Source organism: Octodon degus, unplaced genomic scaffold (genome assembly GCF_000260255.1).
Source record: "Octodon degus isolate 3935 unplaced genomic scaffold, OctDeg1.0 scaffold00037, whole genome shotgun sequence".
Lineage (NCBI taxonomy): Eukaryota > Metazoa > Chordata > Mammalia > Rodentia > Octodontidae > Octodon > Octodon degus.
Window position 1 is genome coordinate 16,167,954 of NW_004524613.1, and position 24,823 is coordinate 16,192,776.

Sequence of the window (24,823 nt, forward strand, 5' to 3'; positions counted from 1 at the left end):
AGATAGAAGAGGCGGTGGCAGTGCTGCAGGCGCACCAGGCCATGGAGCAGCCGAAGGTATATGTGCACTGAAAAGCCTGGGTGAGGGTAGGAGGTGCAGTGATAGCCGCTGAGCCCAGGAGAAGTCAGAGAACTGTCCTGTATCACCGGCTGCTTCTCTGGAGTGCCAGTGTTTGAGGAACCTGAGGGGATCACAGAGATGATGCAGTGTGTGAGGGAAACCCTGCAGAAAGGGGGTACTTGCGCCACCTGCCCTTACTGGCTTCCTACAGAGCAGGCTGGATTTCTGCTGAGCACTGCCTGGCTCTGTGCTGCCCTCAGCCACTTCACCTTCTTTCCTGAAGGCTGGGTTTCTCTTGAACTTCAGAAGCGTTTATTTTCACCCTTTCGTCGTTAGAAAATCCTCACTACCTTGGCAGCCTGCTGAATAGCATTTCCTGCCCTCAGCTCTAAGGCACTGTGAACTGTAACTTATTCCCAGTCGGTCTGTGTCTGTACTTGAGAGCTCTGGGTTTGGAATGAAAACCGGTCACTTAGCTGGCCTCTTCTGTTTTGTGCATTAAAAATACTGCAAAATCTGCTGGCCTCCTGGAGACTGACTTCTTTTTGAGGGAGGTGGGGGCAGAGCAGAGGGTAGACTTGACAGGGCTGGGGCTGTAAGGAACAGAACCCCACCCCAGTCCTTTTGAGTGCACAGAGGGGGTGTGCGCCGGAACAGGAGACCAGGAACGGAGCTGGACTGTAACGGTCCTGAACTAGTCAGTGACCTGTTGACAGTGTGGGGGGATGGTAAATCGGGTGTTATTGTGTAATGGCCGGAGAAAATGGCCTAAAGCCATAGCCCATGTTGAGCATGGTGAGCGCTGGCTTGAGTACCCTGCAGAGCTGGGAGACACCTGGGAGGGGAGTACTCAGCCAGTGGGAGGAAGATCTTTAATAGAAATGAGGCAGGGTGCTTTTCAGGGTCAGGTTTCCATTTGTCCCTCAAGATCTTCAGGACAGTCACACACGCCTCTCCTTGTCAGAGTGCTGCTATCACAAGTGTGTGCCACCATGCCTGGCTTGGCAAATACTTGAATCCCCAAATCCTGTGGAGATGATGGATGGTGAGGGTAAGGAAGCTTGTCATATGGCTGAATTGTTTCTGGTGGCAGGGTAGAATGGACAGTTGTGAGCTGGGGGACAGAACTCAGGGCCTTGTATATACTAATGGAAGCAGAGTCGTGAGAGACTCTGCTCTGCTACTTCATTAAGGCAGAAACAATGTAGTGCCCAGCCCAGGAATGGAGCGCACCTTCTGACTAGGTCCTAAAGTTCTCCATCTTCATCCTATGCCATGTTTTGTGAATTTAAATGGCACCTTTGGGCCCCTCTCTTCCCTCACATGTCTTTCTAAATAGGGTCTTCATATATGCCCCTCCCTCATCTGCTAATTCACTTTACTTTTGCATTTTGAGGACTGTACCCAAGACACTGCATGCTAGGCAAGTTACTGAACTATCCCTTCCCCCCAGCCCCCTGTATTTTTAATTTATAAACAGGGTCTAAGTTGCCCATTTTAGTCTTGGGCTCACAGGCACACACTACCATACCTGGCTCTAACTTCTCAATTTAGAATTCAGTATGAGCTGGGTGTAGTGATGCACATCTGTAATCCTCACACGTGGGAGGCTTGCCATGAGTTGGAAGCCAGCCTGGGTGACATAGGGGGTTGAGACCCTATCTCAATAACTAAAACTCAACATGAACTTTACCTCTTCTGGGACTTTTCAACCTCCCCACATAGGCAGGTTAGAACACTTGGATGTCTGCTTCACAGTTCTTCAGCCAGCTGCAGCTTCACACCTGGTCGATTATCTGATTCATTTCTTGCCATCCCATCAAAACTCAGCCAGTATCTACTCACTGTTGTGTACCTCTAGTACTATATACACAGTGCTTGACCTACACAGACATTTCAGTAAATCTCAATGGATCAATACAAACCCAAGCAGCAGTAATTTTTATTACCATTACAAAGTTCCAGCCACAAAGCAGAAAAGGTATCTGAAGAGGTATGCACAACAGATGTGGGTGAAAGAAAACTTTTTAATGCAATAGTTTACACAGTTCAACAAACCCAGTCACTTCAAATGAAAGTGGTACAAAGAACTAAGGTAGGAGGGGCCACTGCTGGGAGAAAAAGGCAGGATTCCTGCCCAAGATGGAAGGACACTGATCCCCTCAAGGAGCAGCCGTGACTACTGGGGTCTTGATGGTTCCTCCATGCAGACGGCAGCAGCAGCAGAGTCAAAGACAGAGCCTCCCAGGGGCAGGGCTCTGCCCACCCACCAAAGGGGCAGGACTAAAGGCACTGGGGCTTAGACGCAAAGACTGCCCAGGATGATGATGGGTGGGGATGGCGGCAGCCCTGGGGGTCCAGCTCAACAAGCTGCTTGCTCCGTGTTGGTGGGCGGGACTTTTCATTTACACCCCACTCAGGCATAGTCTGTGCAGATTAATTGCAAAGAACAGGGTGGTCTGCTGAAGCTACAGGCAGCACTCAAGTCTAGCACACATGGGGCAAGAACAAAGCTAAATGTTTTGCTAGTGAGGACCTGCGTGATCCTGTCTGAAGGATGAGGACCGCACTCCAGCCTCGCCCTTTAGCATGACTGAGGAGCTCTAGCAAAATGTCTGTGCTTGATAACAATGGGCTTAATTCGAACAAGTGAAACCCCACAAGGGATGAACAGCTGCTGCCTCCAAGGAACTGGGTAGGGATGCTTGCGCACTCCCTCTGGGGCATGCTAGGCTCAGGGGAGACAGGAGGGGAGGCCCTGGCTTTTCTGGGAAGGTCAGGTAGAGGGTTCCTGCTGCCTTTTTGAGTTTTCATTTCAGGTTCTGGTTAACTTCCTGCTGCAGTTTATGTGCAGGGCCGTTCCTGGGCTCAATTTGTAGGAGGCTGCTGATGTCTGCAAGGCTAGATTTGTAGTCCTAATGGGAGAGAGGAAAGGAGTATGTTGAGGGGGTTTGGATGGAGATCCAGTGGGGGTGGCACAGCTGTTGAGGCTGCAGAGGGATTTCAAGCCCTGGCTATAAATGCCCTGAATGTCCTGGGGCCCAGGAGAAGGCACTCAGCAGGCACTGCCTCACCCCATGACTGCAGTCCCAGGGCCAGCACTCACATCTCTAGCTCTGGTGGCACCTCTAGGCAAGACCATTTACCTTGAGTGCTTTATAGGCTTGAGCACGTCTGTAAAATGCCTTCACATTTTTTCCATCCAGCTTGAGGGCTGCTGTACAGTCTTTCACTGCCTCCTTGTACTGCTTCAGGACCAGATGGCAGAGTGCTCTGATGGGAAAGACCATGGTAAAGGTTCAGTCACTCCTGTGGGCCCCACAAGCTGAACCCTACAAGCTGTGGACCCATCTAGATTTGCTGAACACCTACTCTGTGCTGTTACTATCTTTTTTGATACAATAATTATACCCCTTCTTATAGACGAAAAAACTTGCAGCTGCTTCCGAGGGAGGCAAGGACTTGTCCAGGGTCCTACCACTACTTCCAGGTCTCTGAGGTGCAAACTAGGTGGGTTTGCAGGACTCTGGACCCTGAGCACGTTTGGTTCTGTCATACTATGCTCTCTCTTACCAGGTACTTTTAAGCAAAGAAAAAACCATCCTGAGACCGTCTCCATTAGAAAAATGGGTCTCCATTAGAAAAAACAAACACAGGGGCCAGCCAAATAGCTCAGCAGATTAAAGTGCCTGGCAGCGGCTGGGAATTTGAACCATGGGCATGCCATGCTGGCCCCGACCCCAGGGCGCACTGAGACAGCAACTGAGACTGAGTGTGGTGGCATGCACCTATAATCCCAGCTCTTGGGAGGCTGTAAGCAGACAGATCACTAGAGCCCGATCTAGTAGTGAGACCCTGAACACCCTGTAGACCCTTCCATAAAATACAAAAAACCCCACAAATATTGAACTCTAGTCAATGATATGCATGCTGACATGTTAGGGATGAAATATAAACATATCTGCAATTTACTGTGAGATACATGAAGAATAAAGAGAGACTGATAATTAGCTAAATGATAAATATAACAAAACTATGATCAGTGATGACGAACTTTTAGAGCTTTCAATAACACAGCCAACTGTGGCGTGTGTTCGCCACCACTGCTACAGATGGTAATGTGTATGATATTCAAAGTAGTATTCCTTCCAATGTCCTGTAATTTGAATTTTTTCATAAAAAAATGCTGCGATGGGCTGGCCAGATAGCTCAGTGGACTCAAGTGCCTGCTTAGGCAGGCTCAGGGACAGGAGGCTTGATTCCCAGCACACTGTGCTGGCTGTGCCCCGGGCATGCTGAAACAGTGATTGAGACTGGGTGTGGTAGGCCATGCCTGTAATCACTAGGAGTCCAATCTGTGTAGTGAGACCCTATACTAAGCACATCAAAAATAAAATAAAAATGCTATGAAAAAATAAATATGTACTCCAACAAAACAAAATATTCTCCATCAGAAGGGGAAAAGTACATTTCTCTTTATTCAAGTCTGGCCTTTTTCTTCAAAGACAATCGCTAGAGGCATAAGGCACAACTGTCAGATGTCCTGGAACTTGTTACCCAAGTTCATTCAATCCCATCATCTCAGTTTTCAGTGGGTACAGGGCACTCATTTAGTCTGCTGCACCTACTCTATTTTACTGATTCCTTATCAGTACTATTTTTTTTGTTTCCAGTCTGTAAACAAATGATACCACGGTGAACACCCTCAGGTAGGGACTGCTGAGTGAAGATATATACATTTTAAATTCTGTTTGTTGCTCCCCAAATATTCTCCAAAGAAAATTCCTGTCAACAACAGTTATTGACCAAGTTTTACTTTCCTACAAGTCTATCCAAACAGTTTTACACTTTAATTTCTGCCTATATGGAAGGAAATAGTACAGTTTGGTTCACAAATTTACTATTTCCATAATTTTGGTTGCAGAATTTGTTCCACAATTCTGGTTGCAACTGATTCACTTTTTTGTTTTTTTCTATTTGGTACAAGCAATTGAACTCAAGAACTTGCACTTGCCAGGCAGATGCTCTGCCACAGAGCTGTATCCCCAGCCCCTGATTCACTTAAAATGTAGCTGTTTTATTCTAAAACTGAACAAACACTTTTACACAAAGTTTAACTGTATGATATAAAATTTATCCAATTACTCTTAGTAAGTTCTGTGGAATTTTCCCTTTCTCATGGTAAATGGTAGAACATGTATAAGGAGTGTTCAAAATATACAATGAGGGGCCAGGGAGATGGCTCAGTAGAATAAGTGCTTGCCTGGCAAGCACAAGGACCTGAGTTCAATCCTTATCAGTACTATTTTTGGGTTTTTTTTTTTTCAAAAAAAAAGTATATATATGTACATTATATATAATGTATATACATACATATATATACATACACATATATATACAACTAATATTTTATTAAAATTTTTATTATAGTAAAATACACAATGCTATTAAATCCTCCCCTGCTAGTTTCTGAGGCAGTTCTGGAAATCCTCTTGTCTATATAAGTGATCAAAAATATGGTGACTAGGCTGGGGAGATGGCTCAGTGAGTGGAATAAGCACTTCCCTGGCAAGCGCAAGGACCTGAGTTCAATCCCTGGTTCCGCAAAAAAAAAAAAAAAAAAAGTGACTGCTACAGAGTGCTGTGTGGAAGAAGGCAGGCTTGTGATAACACTGTGGTGGGTCCTCACCCACCTCACTGGATCTGGTACTGTGGATTTCCTACTCCTCTCCACAGTCAAAATGACCATGAACGGTAAATGTTTTAAACTGATTTAGGACACTGAAGCAGGTAAACAGCACACTGCTAAAGTCAGAAAAGAGGACTTCTAGAACTGCAAAAGTGGCAAGAACAGTGGGATAAATGTGGGATTAATTTACTACAATAATTTTAAATCACTATTTTTTGATCATACTCATACTTAGCATGCACAAGGCCCTGGATCTAATGCCCAGCACCCCCCCCCCCAAAAAAAAAAGTACCTGGCTTGTGTCTCAGCACTGCCATATATATTCATTAACCCATCTTTTTACCTGCTCTAACCTATCTGGATAGAAAGGGCCTTTGATGTCACTCAGAAGAACTACCAAGTAGAAGGTTCACTCTGGGTCTGGCAAGCTGTTGGTGCTGGGTACTGAGTGGTGCTGCATGGTCCCATTCCAGCTACACAAAGTGGCAAGCTGGGGTGCTGAGTCTAGTGGGGGCTGCTGTAATCCCAGCACTCAGAAGGTTGAGGTAGGACCTTGTATACACAGTGAGTTCAAGCCCATATGAACTACATAGCCAGACACTGTCTCTAAAATAACTGAAGTGCTGGGTGTGGTGGCACATGCCCATAATCCCAGCATTCAGGAGGCTAAGTCAAGGAAGACTTCTGTGAATTTGAGACCCAGGTGCTTAGTGAATTTAGGGCCAGTCTGAACTACAGAGAGACTCTTGTCTCAAAAATAACAACAACAAAATGAAAAAGGGTAACTTAGGCGGCTGGGAGATAGCTCAGCAGTCTGTGCCTGCCTGGCAAGTGCAAGGACCTGGGTTTGATCCCTGGTACTAGGTGCCATGCCAGCTACTGAAATCAGGAGTAGTGGCGCATGCCTATAATCCCAGTGCTAGGGAGGTTGAGAGGAGGATCACTATGAATCTGAGCTGCATAGTGAGGTCATGCACAAAATCAATAAGTCTTTAAAAAAAGGGGGGTTAAGTTAGGGCCAAGACACTATTCCATAAAGATATATATGAGATAAAATATTAAAACTACATACATGTAGGATGTGGTATGACTTCAGCCACAATACCTGAAAGTTCAGTTTTCGTAATTAGTTCCCTAAATTAAATTTATAAGCTCCACAACACCACAACCAAAAGCTGCCCACTAAGATCATTTTAGGAATTTGTCAAAATAATCCAAAGGGGGCCGGGGAGATGGCTCAGTGGAATAAGTGCTTCCTTGGCAAGCGCAAGGGCCTGAGTTCGATCCCTGGTTCCATCAAAAAAAAGAAAGAAAGAATCCAAAGGCTCAGCTAGAACTGGGAGGACTGCCCGGATTCTATGGTTAACAATGACGAGATCTGCTTTACATGATGATATAATATGAGAAATCAAAACTGGCAGTTACATTTACTTAAGAAAAATAGTGTTTAAACAAAATACTGTAGTTGTGATATAAAATCCAGGAGAATGGAGTAATGAGGTGACATTAGCATAAAGGCCAGAGAGCAGAAAGAGGAGTCAGCGGGTGCCACATAAATATGGAGCGAACAGGTAGCAGTCTCCTTCCAGTTAGCCTGGAGAACTTGGACCCTGAACCCCTCAGCCAGTAAAACCATAGGTCCAAAACTCAAACTTTCAAAATTTTCTTTTCAACTTTTTTGGCAATAATACCAGACTTAAACTGACATGAGACTAATTATCTTTCTTCAATTCCATGTTACTATGGAATTTCCATGAGTTAAACTCATTGACTCACTCACTCACTCTTTCATTGGACACGGTCTCACTGTAGTTCAAGTGGGCCTTGAACTCATTATGTAGTCCAGGGTGGCTTCACACTCACTCTGATCTTCAGCCTTATGAGTGCTATGATTACAGGTGTGAGCCACTATACTCGGCTTTTCCTTTTTATTTTTTTAATGTTTATAATGAAAGTTTGGATCAGAAACTGTACCCTGTTGAATGTATTGAGCTTCTGAAGTAAAACTTAACATCTCATGAAACCAGATTCACCTAATTTGGTGAGTGGAGGCAGAGTCCTTCCTCCCTGAGGCTTAGTTTTCTCAATGCTAAAACAGAAGACCAACCACCTATTCCTCCCAGCACTGTTGCAGAGGGCAGTGAGTCCCACACAATACAGGGACAGTGTACTCTCAGTGGTCCGTGATGTGACCTTGTGACAGCCTTCCAAGGCCCCCAAGTCTAACCTCTCAGGCTACACTACACCCTTTCCTCCTATTCCCAGGCCACAAAACAGTTACTTCCCTCTCAGGGCAGTGGGCCAGCACTCAGAGACTGCCAGTCTCCTAATAGGAGGATCTTAAAGAAGGCATGGGGCAGGGAGCAGGAGGATGGAGAGGCAATAGGTCCCTTTATAGTTAGGTTTGCACGGCAAGCACACTGCTTTTACTTACACTTTTTGGGGTGACTAATAATAAAGTTCTGGGGGGACAGACTAAAAAATCCCAGGTTACCCTTTGTCATGTGCAGTGCCTGGCTCACAGTACATGAAACCTGTGTGCATGCATATTTTGAGCACATGACTTAACTGCCAGGGACTGAAAAACCCACCACAGCTGCAGAAGATGACAGAACAGAACATCCAACTTCCTGAAATCTCCCAAGCCAGCAGCTCTGTAGAAGATACCTGTTGCTGTACGTGGCGGATTCCAGGTTACTAAACAAGAGGCTTTCACTGTACTTCTCAATAGCTCTCTTATGGTTGCCCTTCTTTACAAGCTCATTGCCTTCTTCCTTCAGAGCTCTGGCTCTCTCCACATCCCCAGCAGAAGGCACTAGATACAAATTCAGAAGAGGAAAAAAACATGGAGCAGGTGCCCAAATGAGATCAGTAAGACCTCTTCAGCATCATCTCTTCTGTGTTACCTGTAAACACCCACCTCGGTTGCCTAGGCTTTTGCAAATCACCCTTCCTGATCAATGATTTCCTCAATGAATGGCTTCAGGGAATTAAATTTCATTCAGAAGGTATTGGGGATTCCTGTTACAAATATGCTTAGACATGCACATAATTGCATCACTTCTGGACCTCAATTTCCTTACTAGTATGATGGAACAACAATTATTCCACAGAAAAGTAATTGTGAAGATCAGATCAGAAAATGCAAAATCAAGTATAGTAAACTTAGAGCAGGAGAGTAAGTAGCATCAGGGCTTTTGAAAAAGGGCAGAAATGCCTGATTACCCTATATGGATCTGTGCCTGAGCATCCTCCCCATGTAACATGACACATGGAGCGCTGCTCCACCTCTCCAGGAGAGCAGGGCGGGAGCAAACCCTAATTTTGCGTTTGTGTTCGAGGCTTTTCATTGCTTGGCCCCAGGTTATTGTTCTAGCCTTGCTTTATCTTTAAAAAATACTGAATATTTCTAACATAGGTAATGTTACAAGAATAATACCAAGCCCTGAACTCATCTTCAAGTTGAAGTAGCATACTAATAGTACAGTACCTCCGAGGTCCTGAGGGGCCCTTGTCCACTCAGTCTACTTGTTATTGTGTCACCCTGAGGGGTCTAGAAGCCTAACTCAGCAAGTCTACATCCTGGGGTGAAAAGCACATGCCCTTACCAGCTCTAGGATGTTGTTCATTGTTAACTTCAGTTTAAAAGTTTAAGTGATTCAGCAGGGGGTCAGGGGCCATACTTTGTAAACAATCTCAGCTCCCAGCACAAGAGGGCCTAGAGATCCTGGGGGTGTGGGCAGACAGCCAAAATACAACAAAAAGGAGGAAAAGAGCTTGGGGCTTGTCCTCCCCGTCCTTGCTGCTTTTGCTGTTTTCTGCCACCTTGCACTGTTGCCCCTCTGCCATGTGCCACCGTGCCTTGGAGCCAGCTGAGTATGGACTAAAACCTCTACACACTGTTAGCTAAAACCTCTCCTTCCTTAATTTTGGATGTTGGGTTTTCTCTCTGAGACAAAAAATGTCTCAGAGAGAAAACTAACCAAGACACCACTACTGTAGAAACTATTATCTCTGATTCTGTGCTGCTTTCCCTTGTGCTTTTTTTTTTTTTTAAGAGGGTCTCAAAAAAAGTTCAGACTAGGCTTGAACTTACTTTAGAGCTCAGGCTGGCCTCAAACTCCCAGCCAGCATCGGGAGATGGCTTAGTGGAACAAGTGCTTCCCTGGCAAGCTCAAGGGTCTGAGTTCAATTCCCAGTTCTGCCAAAATAAAATTAAAAAAAAAAAAAAAAAAAAAAAAAAAAAAAAAAAAACTCCCAGCACCTCCTGAGGGCTGGGATTATAGGCATTCACCACCACACTGGAAATTTAAAAAATTTTGTTTTTTTGAAACAGGGTCTACTTAACTATGTAGCCCAGGCTGGCCTCAAAATCTCAGCAACCCTGTCTCTGTCTCCTAAATACTGGGATTACAGTGTGTGCTACTATGCCCAACTGCTGTCTTGTTTTTTTTTTTTAAACTTCCTGTGAGGAATAAATGAGTCTATATTCTTTGATGAGATTTTTCTCCCCCTCATTGTATTCCTGAGATTCACTGGTAGCAATGCATGTAACTTTTTGCTATCACAGATGTCTCTCTGAGCGCTTGATGACAAGCTGCTCTAGAAGCACAGCTCTAGCTTCGCTGGCTCTGTGACACGCACCTCACTACACTCAAGTTTATTCCCTTTACCCTGTTCCCTTTCACTCTGCTCTTCCCACATGTCTGTCAAAAATTCAACCTCTTTCACACCTCAGCATCAAGGTCTAGTTCAGGCATCACCTCCATCACCATTTCCTCTGTGAGGCTCCTCTGACTCCCGCTAACATACTGAAGCCTACTTCTAATTTGAACTTTCCCAACACAAAAGACTACAACAGGCATTCCTACTCATATTCTACAGTGTTCTGCTTCCATGTCTCACTCGCTCACTAGAGTAAAAGCTTCCTGGAGGCCAAGGATCCTGTCTTCTGTGTTATACCGAAACACATATTGCGTAGGGACTCCAAAAGAACAAAATAAACGGTAGGTCCTGTGAAGCCCTGCAGTTCCCTAGTACCCTACATTTTCATTCTAGGAAAGGATGGAGGAACACTGACCAGGTTCCCACAAAACAGGGCGAGAGCTACCCATGGCTAGATAAGGGTACTCCTGCAAATAAGAGTAACTTCTGCCCTCCCCTAATACCTAAGGCTTACTTACACATGACAGCTCCAGCCCTGCTCCTTTCTGCACCCCTAATAACCTGCCTGGCTGGGATAACTCCCTTAACACTCTAATAGCTGCCCAGTGAACAGTTCCTGCTGCTCAGCTTCTATCTTTTTCTTACTCATCTTCCAGGGATTCACACAGGGCATGTGTCCATGGGATGGCACCACCCTCTACAGAGCTGGGCCATGGCCCAGGGCTGAGTTAGACACAGATTAAATCTTACTCCCAGTGCTGATTGTGGTGGTGCATGCTCGTAATCCCTGCACAATGGTGTGGTGAAGCAGAAGGACTGCAAGTTCAAGCCCTATCTGGGCAATTAGCTGACTGCCTCTAAATAAAAAATTCAAAAATATAGGGGCTATAGCCTAGTGCAAAGATCCTGGGTTAAATCCCCAGTGATGCAGAAGTGAGGACAGAATCACTCATTCTCTGATATAGTGACCTATGACCCATCAGATGAGACCAGAACAGACTGAGAAAATATACGAGCTATAGTTTTTGTGCAGGAAGAGAAAAAATATGTTCTTTCTTCCTCTGGATCACTAGTGTGGTCTATGCTACAGGCCAGGAACTGCTACAGCTCCGGTACCAGGATGAGAGCTTGCCTGAAGGCAAAACTGACACACACCCAGGGATAGTGGGGAGAAGCACTGAAGGAAGAACCAGTCTGACAATGCAGGGAGCGGAGGAGCACGCCTCACCTGCACTCTCGGGATTTCTCACTCATGTGAACCAATAAACTACCATTCTATCACATTGAATTTTTTGTTCTCACAGTCAAAACCATCCTAAGCAATACATTCACAATGCTGTCTGAAGAATGGGACCTAAAACCACAAACCTGTAGGCCAGGCTGGAGTCTGATATACCTTACACTGTTTAATTCTTATAGCTCTGAGGTAGGTTTTGTCACCACCTCACTGGATAGCTGAAGTGACAATCTCTAAAAAGTGGAAAATTTTCACTATTTTTGAAAACTTCATTGATAAGATTATAACTCAGCTAAAGGAGGCCAATTTTTATAGGGCTACTTTAAAGCACTGGAAACCTCTAGACAGGGAGCTACAGACCTTTGTTCTTTGTAGCTGCTGTTTCTTTGGATTTGCCTGTCGCTGTCTCTTTATGGTTCTCTGAAGGCAAGGAATTCCACCTCTTCTGGGCTGAGACAGGCACCACAGGGATAGCAGGCAGCTTTAGGCGCCATTCAGACCCAAAGGAGTCCATGAGAGCTCTTGTCATTCTGGAAGAGAAGGGAGGATTGCCGGGAGGTTTGCCCTTTCAGAGCAGTCTACTATCATCCTTCCCCTGGAACGTACATCTATTTTAGCTTATAACACGCTGCACTGGAGGGACACACATCCGTCCCCAACACATGCTCATTTGGATCAGCCGCCATGATGCTCCTTGCCTTCAGAGTTGTTGCACTGTGATAACTTTATAAAGTGGTAGGGCCGGGGAGATGCTCAGTGGAATAAGCGCTTCCCTGGCAAGCGCAACGGCCTGAGTTCAATCCCTGGTTCCACCAAAATAAATAAATAAATAAAGTGGTGACAGCCTTCAGAAGATGACACATCCCCCCCAGAAAAGAGCCTATGTTTGCAAGGTTTTACACTTTCTCAATAAAGCTAATACAAAGCCATACAAGCATAGAAGGTATGATTAAGGCTGTTTCTTTTTTTTGGAACCAGGAATTGAAATTGTGGCTTTCACAGTGAGCTCTATATACCCAGATAAGACACAAACTTTTGATTCTCCTGACTCGGCCTCCCAAGTACCAGGATTATAGGTGTGTGTTACTACACTTGACTAGATTTCTTTTTAAAATGCCAGGTTTGGAGACTGGGAGATAGCTCAGTTGAATTAAGTGCTTGCCTGGCAAGCACAAGGGCCTGATTTCAATCCCCAACTCCACAAAAATAAATAAATAAATAAATAAATAAATTAATTAATTAAAATGCCAGGTTTAAGGCATTCTGAAGTCTTAAAACCTCTTAGTGGTTTCCATTTCCCCAGGCTAACATGTGAGGTCCAAACCCCTCCTTCTATTCACTTTTATATAATCCCCACTGCCTCCTGATCCTCACGTTTGTATTTCTCTATCTGGAAAACAATCTTCTACTTCCCTTTCCAATCTTCTGGATCTAGCTAACTCCTACCTATTCTTTAGGTCTCAGTTTAACATGCTGCTTTGTGACCACAACCATTTTGTGCACTAGCCTGTAGCATCAAGCCTGTCACTTGGGAGCTACCAAGGCCAAAAACATGCTGAACGAGTACACAAAGCCAACTCTGTCCTTTTTCTGCTTCCAGAGCCTTGTTCACATCTTACAGGAATGAAGACACACACTGACATTACCACAAATGCAAGATCTCCAATTAGGCGCCCAAAGCTGTTTTCCTGCTCAGCCCTGCTATTTGAAAGCTCCTTCACTAACCCTTCACTATTTTCCAAGCAAACTTTCTTATACCCCAATACAAACCTACCTGTCTGGGTACTAAATTCTTCCTATTTGTCTCCTGTCACAATAAAGGAGACGCAGGGGACAACCCTTCCACCTAAGCTCTGGCTCCCATCTCCTGCCTCTCTCAAGGATCTTAGCCGGGCTGACCTCTCCTCCAACTTTGCCCTTTCTCTCTGACTCTATTTGTCATTGACTCCATTCTCCCTCAGCCTTTGTTATGGCTGATATACTGGTCAACTTGAGAAGCCTACAAGCCCATAGGTTATCTAAATAACTCAGCAGTTCTACATCCTGGGGGTGGAGGACATGCCCTTACCCATCTAGGATGCTGTTCATTGTGTCAATTTAGGAAGTTTCCAAGTTGAATGAACCAACTCAGCAGGGGGCCAGCTTCCTTGCTTTGTAAGTATCCTGAGCCTGAACATGAGGAGGCCACCCAAGGGCAGGTAGCCTACAGGCTTGCCCTCCCCCTCTTCTGCTCTTGTTTTTGCTGTCTTCTGAAGTCTTGAACTATTTCCCCCTACCAGGGCACCCTGCCTAGAGCCTGCTGATTACAGACTGAAACCTCCACAAACTGAGCTATATAAACCTTTCCTTAATTTTGGGTGTAGGTGGTTTGTGGGTTAGCTCAGTTGTTTAAGTGCCTGCTGGGGCAAACCTAGTCAGGTGCAGGGGATGTTCGACCCCCCAGCTCCCAATGCCTTACCAGACCCACCCTTAAGGCAGCCTGAGCCAGCCAAACAAACTTGTGTGCCAGCCATTTTGTCTCAGCAACAGGAGAAAAATAACTTAAGATTACTTGAATCTACTTCTGTGTTGAAAACACTTAAATCTCTATGACTGGGCCCAGAAATATAGTAGCTCAGTGGTACAGTACATACTGGGCAAGCACAAGGTCCTGAGTTCAATTCTCAGAACACTCCCCACCCCTACACAAAAGCTCTATGACTGGCCTACATTTTTCTGCTTTGTTCCAAAGCCATTAAATGCCCTATTACAATCCATACATCCCTCCACCCCTCACCCCCAGACTGCAGATGGAACCCACGGTCTTCATGTAGAGCTTTTTGAGACAGGGTCTCACTATGCAGTTCAGGCTGACCTTCAACACACTATGTAGCTCAGACTGGCCCTGAACTTATAGCAATTCTCCTGCCTCAGCCTCCTGAGTGCTAGAAGATAAAGACCCTTTTTTGAAGTCTCATTTGCTTTGTCTAAATCTTGAAGACAAGGCCCTGTGTAACCTGGCCTCAACATCTAGGACCATGTTTAGCTCTCTTCCCGCAGAACCACATGATTTGTAAACCCTTAATACATCACACACCTCACCTTTGCACCTGCTGTTCCTCCTCCTTGCTACTCACCTGCCACAGGTCTCTGTTTTAGCTCACCTCCCCTGAGAAGTCGTCTCCGAATTCCCTCATCTTTCTAGCTGGTCCCTAGAGCCCCTGTGCTCACTCTTGTCACATCATTTAACACACTGTACTGAGGCTGCATACAGTGGTCTCTGTACTCCCTACAGACCAGGAGCTCTATGGAGCAGGTAGGTGGTTGGTCCCAGTCATCAGCCTCACTTTGAAGGTCCATGCATAACGTGTAGCACATAACTGGTAGATTTGGTTTAATGACAGAAATTACAAAGAAGCAGAAAGAAAACAAGTGGGTGTTGCCGAAAGTGAAGCAAGAAACCCAACATTATAAAAACAAAGATTTGCTAGTACTGTGGTGTTTGGCTTTTTAGCAGCTCACACGATGAGAGGAAACAAGAAATAAAACCACCCATGGCTCAGGCGCCCTTAAGATATTTCACCTGAGGATCTCATAGAAGTCACATTACAGCATGCTGACAACATTCCTGTAGGCTATGTCCTAGCTGCTTATACACACAATCTCCTAAAGAGAGATTTGATTTGCAAAAGAGTGGGGTCTAAATCTCTTAAATTTTGTATCCCCAAATGAATCTGGCACAGTGTGTTAAAGAGAGCTAAATAAATACTACTGTGTGAATGAATTCACATATCTAGGTAAAAATCAATGTTGGCAATTTTTACTCCTTTTAAATACCTAAGAAGTACCCAAGAGATTCTCCTTTTAGTTTCCATACTCAGTAGTTTTCTGTGACTAGCCAAAGGGATCCCTCCTATAAGATAACCAACACGATGGCTCAGATCTGAGCAAGGAAGACAGGTTTCCATGGAGCTCCACAGCGCACTGGGCTCACCTGTTGACGCCTTCCAGGGCTGACATGACACTACTGTCAATCTGCAGCACAGTCTTATAGTCGACATAAGCCAGAGGGTACCTCTCCAGAGCCTCAAAGGCAGAAGCTCGCCGCAGCAGGGGCTTCATGCTGAAGGGAACTAAGGCCAGTGCCCTAGAGTAGAAGGCAAAAATGTCATCAACTAAGCAGGCCACCAGGACTTCAATCTTGCAGTTTCTTCTAGGCAGAGTCATCTGTAATACTTAGTATACTGGAAATAATTTCTGACCAAGGTATACTGTTAAAAACGCCAAACCCCAGAATGGGGCTTTTCAACTTAGATTGAAGTAAGGAGGAAAAGCGGACAAAGAACCACAAATACTGTGAAATTTGTGTGCATCAAGTGTCACAGCTTCAATCTCTTGCAAAATGATAAACCAAGCATGAGAGTAAACATCTGTAATCATAGCACTAGGGTGGCTGAGGCATAAGGACTGCTGAGAGTTCAAGGCCACCTGGGCTACACTGCAAGTTCAAGGTTCAAACTATATAGCAGGGCCAGGGAGATAGCTCAGTAGAATAAGTGCTTGCCTGGTAAGCGCAGGGTCCTGAGTTCAATCCCCAGTACCTCAAGAAAAAACAAAAACAAAAAAAACTGTATAGCAATACCCTGTATCAAACAATAATAAACACTCCCAAAAGACAAGAAAGAACCTCATGGCTTTCATGTTAGCGAATGTTTTTACACTGTGGCCCAGTGGAACTAATAAAGCAGGACTTGAGTCAGCGAGGGTGGTTTCTGGATTCCACTTCAGCATTAACCACATAACTACAGTCTAATCTTTATTTTTATTTTTATATTTTTTGCAGAACCGGGGATTGAACTCAGGCTCTTGCTCTTGTGCTTGCCAAGGAAGTGCTTATTCTACTGAGCCATCTCCCCGGCTCCTACAGTCTAATCTTTAAAAACTCGGTTCTGGCCTAGGAAAGGGGGTAAACTAGGGCCAGGGGTGTTAGCTCAGTGGCACAGCACCTGCTTGGCCAAGTGCAAGCCCTGAGTTCGACTGCTGGTACAAAAAATAAAAAACAGAACAACAACAACAAAAACAGCACTTATCCCAAAGAGTGACTGTGAACACTCAAAGGATTCCTACCACACACTCTGTAAGCATGCTCCTTTCCTGCTATTCTGTCTACCACCAGGGCATGAATCTGAGGTAGTATCACAGCTATCAAGCTTGAGAATCCAGGGAAGGAATGCATGCCAGTTTAGTGATGATAAACAAAAGCAGTATAAAGCTGGCCTGAAGAAGAGGTATGAAAAATCGTTCAAGGTCCTGTATAACTTGTCAGTGATATATACCCATTTCCAATCTCTGTTCTTAGAGATAATCTGTTAATATGTATCCTCTCTTTGCTCTCATTCATCTCAGAAAAAGATAAGCAAGTCAGTTACAGATCTGTAATTCTACCCAATGTAGTATCAAATACAGTGAGTATTTTTAACTTCTTAAAGGACACTTTATCATTAATCTGTCTTGCTTTGAACACTCTTGTCCCACCATCCTAGCCACTTTCTGAAGCAGTTCTGGAAGTCCTCTTTGTGAATGTCTTTCGTGATGCTGTTGTGTCCACCTTAATGTCCTGGATCAATGAAAACATTCCTGGTCACTCTGGCTTTGGGGAAGAACCAAAAGTCACATGGTGCCACATCTGGTGATTAGGGTAAATAAGGGCACACCGTAAGGTTTTTATGAGCCTGCCTTTCCACTGAATGGCACTCAGCAGCATTCACTGTATTTTTTATCATACTTCAGAAAAACACAAGAGAGGAACTTCAGAATTGCTTCAGGAAGTGGCAAAGATGGATACGATGGTACATTCCAGCAATCCAAGCACTCAGGAGGTAGAAGCAGGAGGATCACTGCAAGGTCCAGGGCAACAGGGCTACACAGTAAGTCAAGGCAAGGTGAACTACATAGTAAGACCCTGTCTCAATAAACAAAGACAAACAACAAAAACCTGAAAGTGACAAGAAAAATGGGAAAAGTGTGTTTGAAGGGGAGTATTTTGGGGGAGCTCAATAGAAGTGTATATTTTATTGTAATAATTTTTTAAATTTAAATATTTATCATATTTTTTTATACTTACCCAAGGTCCTAAGTCTCACAAAGGCTGGAAAATCTACCTCTAACTGCCCTAATTATTTTCTAGTAGTAGTAGAGTTGACACATTGAAGACAAAAGAAGTCAGAGGCCACAAGGACCAACTAGAGCCCGTCATTCTCAATGGCCTAGTGTCACTTATGATACTCCTACTACCTGCCACTCCTAATACCTGCCACAGATACATCTGCTAGGATCCTTCCAATGAAGAAATAAAACAGATAAATTCAGCCTATTCCTCGAAGACCCGAGGCATTCCAAAGCTCCTGGGGCACTTACGAAGTACAGTCTTTGATGCAGTCTGTGCAGTTGCCATCCTTCAAGTGGCATGCTGCTCTGTTGGAGTAGAGAATGCTTTCCTCCTCAGGATCTGAAGGACCTGTGCAGGTGGAGGCAGAAAAAATGAGAAGATCATTGGTTTAGGCAATGGATATTTCAGGGTTGGGTGGTTGCCCTTCACACCAAGAGTTCTCTTGGCTTTGGGGAAAGGCAGCAGAGAGGACTGCAACTTAATCAGCCTGTGTATCCAATTCTTACATGAGGGAGGGAATGCCTAACTTTGTGCTATTCACAAGGAATCAAGCATCTCCTTGATTCATTCACCTAGCACCAAATGTGGTACCAGGTAAAAGATACCCATGAAACACAAAAATGTGTGTTTGGGTGCTGCATAAAAATCCATGCTGCACTGAGTGTGGAAGCATACACTTGTAATCTCAGCACTTTGGGAAGCTGAGGCAACAAGACAGTTAAGTTTGAGTCCAGCTTGGGCAATTTAGTGACTTAGCTTGAGCCCATCTCCCCCTGCTAAAAAAAAAAAAAAAAAAAGAGTGGGCTGGGGATGTAGTCCAGTACAAAGACCCTGTGTCCAATCCCCAGCGTGGCACAAAGTGTTTCCTTTTTCTTTGGTACTGGGAATCAAACTCAGCATCTTGCACTTGTCAGTCAGGCATTGTGCTGCTAAGCTATCTCCCCGGCCCTGGCAAAAAATAAATAAAATTTCATGCTTAATTACTTAGATGTATGTTAATTTTATTACAAAAAGCATGCAAACCCAATAAAGATAAAGAAAAGGAAAAAGACAACATACTTAAATCTCTGGCAAATGGACTGACCAAGAGTTACCAGGACAAGAGAATCAGACTGGTTCTATCTGGCCAGGGAGGGCTTTGTCAGAGAAATGGTAACTAATCTAGGTTTTCCAGGATACTTAGAAGACAGACTCAAGGTACCCAATAAGGAGAATTATTAGTCACTTTTTTTTTTTTTTTTTTTTTTTTGCGGAACTGGGGATTGATCTCAGGTCGTTGCATAGCAAGCGCTTATTCTACTGAGCCACCTCCCTAGAATTATTAGTCACTTAAAAAAAATGTTTTATTAATTTGGTACTGGGTCTTGCTACACAGCTCAGACTCATACTGATTCCTCCTGTCTCAGCCTCCCCAGCGCTGGGATTACAGATGTGCACCATCACACCTCATTTTGGTGGCTGGCTCCACATGGGGCCAGCATGACATGTGGTACTGGGGATTGAACCTGGGTCCTTAGGCTTACCAGGCAGGTGCTTACACTACCGAGCTATCTTCCCAGTCCTAGTCATTTTTCTAAAGGCAATCACGGCCCTCAGAAATCACAGGTCAACTTCTTCACTGTGACTACAGTAATTTTATTTTATTTTTTGAGATAAGTACTTACTACATGACTGGTCTTGACTCGGACCTCCAGGAGTCTTGGGCTCCTGAGTGCTAAACTTATAGGTGTACCCACTAATATTATAGACTGCTAGACAGTGTTGGATTGTTTTGCTGAATTCAAATACCTATAGTATTTAGATGCCAATAGAATACCCACCTCTGGCAGGACTAAACAAAAAAAAAGGGGGATACAAAGGAAAGATCAATTTGCATCTATATATACAAAATAGTTAGGATAGATATATAGCTACTTTCACTTAATTCAATGAGAAGAAAGAGGTGTACTAATAGTGTTTGGACAGGATACCCTGTCTGCTTCTTGTACTATGGATAACCACTAAGAAGATAACGATGTACAATGTATTGATTATCGAAACTGTCCTATTAATCAGCTTTGAAACTGTCTCATTCATATTTGTTTCTCAATTAAAAAAAAAAAACAACAAACTTTTAGGTGTGCACCAGACTTTCACTTTTAAAGATACTTTTCAGCCATTTCAAATTCACAGGCCATAATTAAAGTAACAGCAACAAAACACTAAAACTAGGGTGTTAATCTAGTAATGGAACTCAAGTATTTACTTAGGACTGAAAAGATCTTAAGTTGAAACAAACATTCACATGGAAGGAGGGGGAAGAAGTAGTAAAGGGAAATAAAAAAGAATTAAGATACATTATACAGGGCTGGTCAAATAGCTCAGTGGATTAAAATGCCTGCAAGCAGGCATAGGGGCTGGACATTTGATCCCCAGGCTTGCTGTCAGCCCCGCCCCTGGGGCTCACTGAGATGACAATTGAGACTGGGCATGGTGGCACATGCCTGTAATCCCAGTTCTTGGGAGGCTGTAAACAGGCAGATCACTACGAGTACGACCTAGTAGTGAGACCCTGAACACCCTGTAGACCCTTCCCTAAAAATAAAAGAAAAAAAAAAAAAAGATACATTATACACATGTACCAAACTCTCTGCAGTGAATATAATCATTACTGTATAAATAGTTGAAACAGGGGCCCAGGAGATGGCTCAGTAGAATAAGTGCTTGTCTGGCAAGTGCAAGGGCCTGAGTTCAATCCCTGGTTCCGCAAAAAAAAGAAAAAAAAGAAAGAAAGAGTTGAAACACAGAAAACCATGGGCCCAAGATACAGCAGGAACACCTGCCGGGCAAGCACAAGGTGAAAGGAAGGAAGGAAGGAAGCAAGCAAGCAAGCAGCCAGCCAGATAATCAGTATCATTCACTACATTTAACATAATTATACTTACATCCAGTCTTCTTAATTTTTGATAGGGCTAAAGCTCTACTTACTCTTGTCCTTTACCCTGAGTTCTCTCCACAGACTCCCAGAAGTCAGCACAATCATTTAGCTAGCGTAAAGCATTGCCTGTTTTTATTATATATAGTTACAGGTAAGATACAATAACATTATCTACTCAACTTTTCCTTAGTGGGATCATATTGCCTATCCTTGCTTTTTCATTCAGTATCAGTATACCATGTTGATATCTAATATCTTTCATTCAATACTAACAATAACAAACATAATAAATTAATAGTATTTTCCCCTCTAATTTTGCCAGGCTTGGAGACAGAGTAGAGATACATAAAGTACACTATTACCCTTAAGAAACAAGCACTCCGAACAGGTATTCTTTCTCCTGTCACCAGGGCATGGCTGCTCAGAAACTGCCGTCAGGTTCTACAAGGTGCATGAGAAATCTACAATCCAGCCTGTGTTCTTGCAGAAGTCACTCAACTCCTCCAATGCGGTGTGCTCACCTACTCCATGATCAATTCACAGACCTGCTTGCTAGGGTTCACCGCACTAGGATATTTACTGGGCTCTTTTCAGAATCAAGAAAAATGATCAGAGAAATAAAGAGATGGTCCTACAAGTTACCTAGAAAATCAGTAGCAGGACCAGAACCAAATTCTGGTCTCTGGTAAATAAAAACACTAAGCTCTTCTAGGGACACAATAAGCCCACACAAAAGCATAGCTTTCCCAGGCCAGCGGGAGTGGTACCAAGGAAAAACCAATCTCTCTTATTCTCTAACACTTTCATCAAATAAGGCTGACACAAGGAAGTAGGTTTGGCAGATGAGGGGACTTCGTAATTCCTAAAAAAACAAAAAAGCCCGAGTTTGTGGATTTGTGGTTAAGTACAACTATACTGTTCAAAATTTGGACTTAGTAGCCAAATTCAAAGTTAAACCCTACGTCTGACATGTCTTAATTGTGTACCCCTGAAGTAGGTAACTTAATTTTAGATTCCTTATCTATAGTGTCTTATTCATAGGGTCATGATAAAAATAAAGACAATATCGATAATGTCTAACACTCAACAAATGCTAGACAAGAAAATAAGAGTTGGGCATGGCGGTGCACACCTGTGAGCCCAGCACTCTAGAAATCTGAGGCAGGAGGATCACAAATTCAAGTCCAGCCCGGGCAACGTAGTAAGATACTGTGTGTGTGTGTGTGGGGGGGGGGGGTTACAACTCAGTACAAAGGCGCTGCATTCAATCTCCAACACTAAGTAGGAAGGAAAGCTAGCAAGTGGAGGAAAACAAAGATAAACAGATGTAGGGGCCAGACAGATAGCTCGGAGGCATAAGCATCTACCTGGCAAACAAAAGGACAGGAGTTCAATCCTGAGCCCAACATGCTGTGTGGTCTACGTGGGATGAACCCACCGTGCGCCGTGGGAAAAGGTGTGGTGGTACATGCCTGTAATCCCAGCACTCAGGAGGTTGAGCCACGAGGATCTCTGTGAGTTCGAGAGCAGCCTGGAGGCTACAAAAGTGAGCACAAGGCCAGTATGAACTGCACAGTGAAACCCTGTCTCAAAAAAAAAAAAAAAAAAATAAAAAAAAAAAATAAGGGGCCGGGGAGAAAGCTCAGTTGCATAAGTGCTTGCCTGGCAAATGCAAGGGCCTGAGTTCAATCCTGGGTTCTGCAAAAATTAAAAAAAAAAAAAAAAGATAAACAGATACTACAGCAACTTATGAAAAATGAGATCCAAGGCTCTTCTCAAAAGTCAAAGCTTTAACTATGGGTACTCCTGGATGCGATGTTTTGTTTTGTTTTGTTTTGTTTTGTTTTGTTGAGACACAGTCTTGCTATATATAGTTCAGGCTGGCCTTGAACTCAAGGCAATTCTGCCTCAGTGTCCCTAAGTGTTGGAATTACAGCTGTGTACCACCTTACCTGGGTAGGTAGTTTGAAGAGGCAAAGCTCTGGGGAAAGATCTTTGGTTGGTTAAAGTGAGTTAAGGGCTGGGAGAAATGACAAGAATATGCTACTCCCTCTATTTACTCCTCTACACTCCCAATCAAAGAATAAAATCTGGACTCCTTAGGAATGCTTAAAACGGCTACACTATAAGCTTCTGTCTCCCTCATGCCTAACTACTACCTCTCCTGTCTTACTGTGCTTTGACTTCTGAGCATACCATATTTATTTTGTTTAGGAGCCTTTTTTGTTCCTCCAGAGATAAAAGTCTTGCTGTGTAAGTTTAGGCTGGCCTCTAACTCAGCGATCCACCTGCCTCAGCATCCCCAGGGCTAACACGCTTCCATGTTCAGCATGAGGGCTTTTTTAATGCCTTTTTTCTCCAGGAATACTCAACACCAAAAACTTAACGAACTTAAGGACCACACATCCTCCCTCCCCAAGTAGGGTAGTCCCCACATGTTAATTAAAACGAAAAATGAAGCGTTGTGGGTGAGGACTCCGCTACAGCCTCAGCAGCGGAGTGAGGCTGGAATAACTTTCGATTCTACCCAAGAAGTCGGTTGAGACAACAAGCAAACGGGAAGGGCTCAGAAGTTTCTCGAAGGATGCCAAAGTCGGGGAGCGGCGGGAAGCACGCTGAGGGTCGGGGGCAGGGTTCACTCGGCGGCCGCCGAAAAGACGCAGGGAGCCGGCGTGAGAGAGGTGCTGAGGTGCGTGCGGGAGAAAACGGGCGGGGGGGACGGGAGGGGATCGTACCTCGCGTCTGCAGCAGCCGCAGAGCGCGGCCGTAGAGCGCGGATGCCTCGGCGTACTGGCCGCTGCGGAAGCTCTCGTTGCCAGCAGCGCGGAGGCCCTCCACAGAATCTGGTAGTTTAGGGGCCATGCCGGCCAAACCCGCGAATGAGGAGCGCCTCGTTCCCTCAAGAGCGGTGCCGAACGGTCCGGGCGGAAGCGCTAACTGGACAACTTCAATCCCACGCTATGGCGGCCGCGAGGGGGCGGAGCCTCCGCCCCTGGACGCGCCCCTGGCCGTGCGCATGCTCAGTTTGCGACCTGCGCTCCCCTCGGAGCGTCAGGCGGCTACAGTCGCCCTGGGTACCATCGGTACCTTAGCACGTGAAGTCGTGAAGGAAGCCAGGTGTCTTTGTACAGGTCTCTTTCTTTTGTGGAGTAGTCGGGCCGGCAAACAAATCACGAGCGAGTGAGAGTGCTTATTTTATAATGTGCTGTAAGGAAAACAAAAGCAGCAGTGCCGTATAGAAAGTGACCACGTGGGCGCTATTTTTCTTTTCTTCTGGGGAGGTATTTTTAATGTGGAGGCTTGGGAAGCTCTCTCTGGGGGAATGGGTAATAATAGGGCAGAGGCGTGCAAAGGTGTAGGGAATGTTTTTCCAGACAGAACAGAAAATATAAAGGCCCAACAGTGGAAGGACCTGGCCCTTTCTGGACTGTGGATATTGACTTAGTAAATGAATGCACAGATAGACTGATAAAGATGTTTCACTGAGGTTGTCTTCAGTTTATCTCCAGCTGCTGTCACTGTCTCTGTCCCACCAAATACTTAATTAAAAAAAATTCTTGTCATCTGCACATGCTAATCTTTTTGTTTTGCCTGTTAGCCTTTGCTTATGTTACCACTTTTTTTTTTTTTTTTTTTTTTTTTTTTTTTTTTTTCTTTGAGACAGGGTCTTACTGTGCAGTTCAGGCTGGTGTCTAACGAAAGGATTCTCCTGCCTCAGCCTCCAGTGCCGAGATTACAGGCATGTGCCACCACACCCTACTTTATGTTATCCACATCTGAAATACTTTCCTAACCTTTTCTTTTACGTAATCCTGAATCAACTTAAATATGCAAGTCAAATCTCTTCAAAAAATGTTTTCTGGGGTTGGGGAGGTGGCTCAGTAGAATAAGTGGGGGCCTGAGTTTAATCCCCAGTTCCACAAAAAAAAAATATGTATTTTTTTATCTCCCTTCTGCTCCCTATTGATCTCTAGGTTTATACCTAAGTTATCATTTACCACCCTGTCAGTTTTTTTCTCTCCAAAACTGAGGTCATTCAGGCAGCAATAGGCCATCTCTATTTTTGTCTGTCCAAGATTTAGAAGGGTGTAGCATCCAACATGAGTG

The 24,823-nt window shown here is 44.4% G+C and overlaps 1 protein-coding gene across 1 annotated transcript; it reads right to left on the reverse strand.

Annotated features, from left to right (window-relative positions):
• Positions 1-1,982: 1,982 nt before the first annotated feature.
• Positions 1,983-23,680, reverse strand: Tomm34 (translocase of outer mitochondrial membrane 34). Its single transcript, XM_004630938.2, has 7 exons — positions 23,452-23,680; positions 18,048-18,147; positions 15,625-15,777; positions 12,012-12,181; positions 8,417-8,564; positions 3,207-3,333; positions 1,983-2,975 (listed from the first exon to the last, which is right to left on the reverse strand). The coding sequence occupies exons 1-7, from the start codon at positions 23,576-23,578 to the stop codon at positions 2,871-2,873; spliced, it is 930 nt and encodes a 309-aa protein (XP_004630995.1). The 5' UTR covers positions 23,579-23,680; the 3' UTR covers positions 1,983-2,870.
• Positions 23,681-24,823: the final 1,143 nt, after the last annotated feature.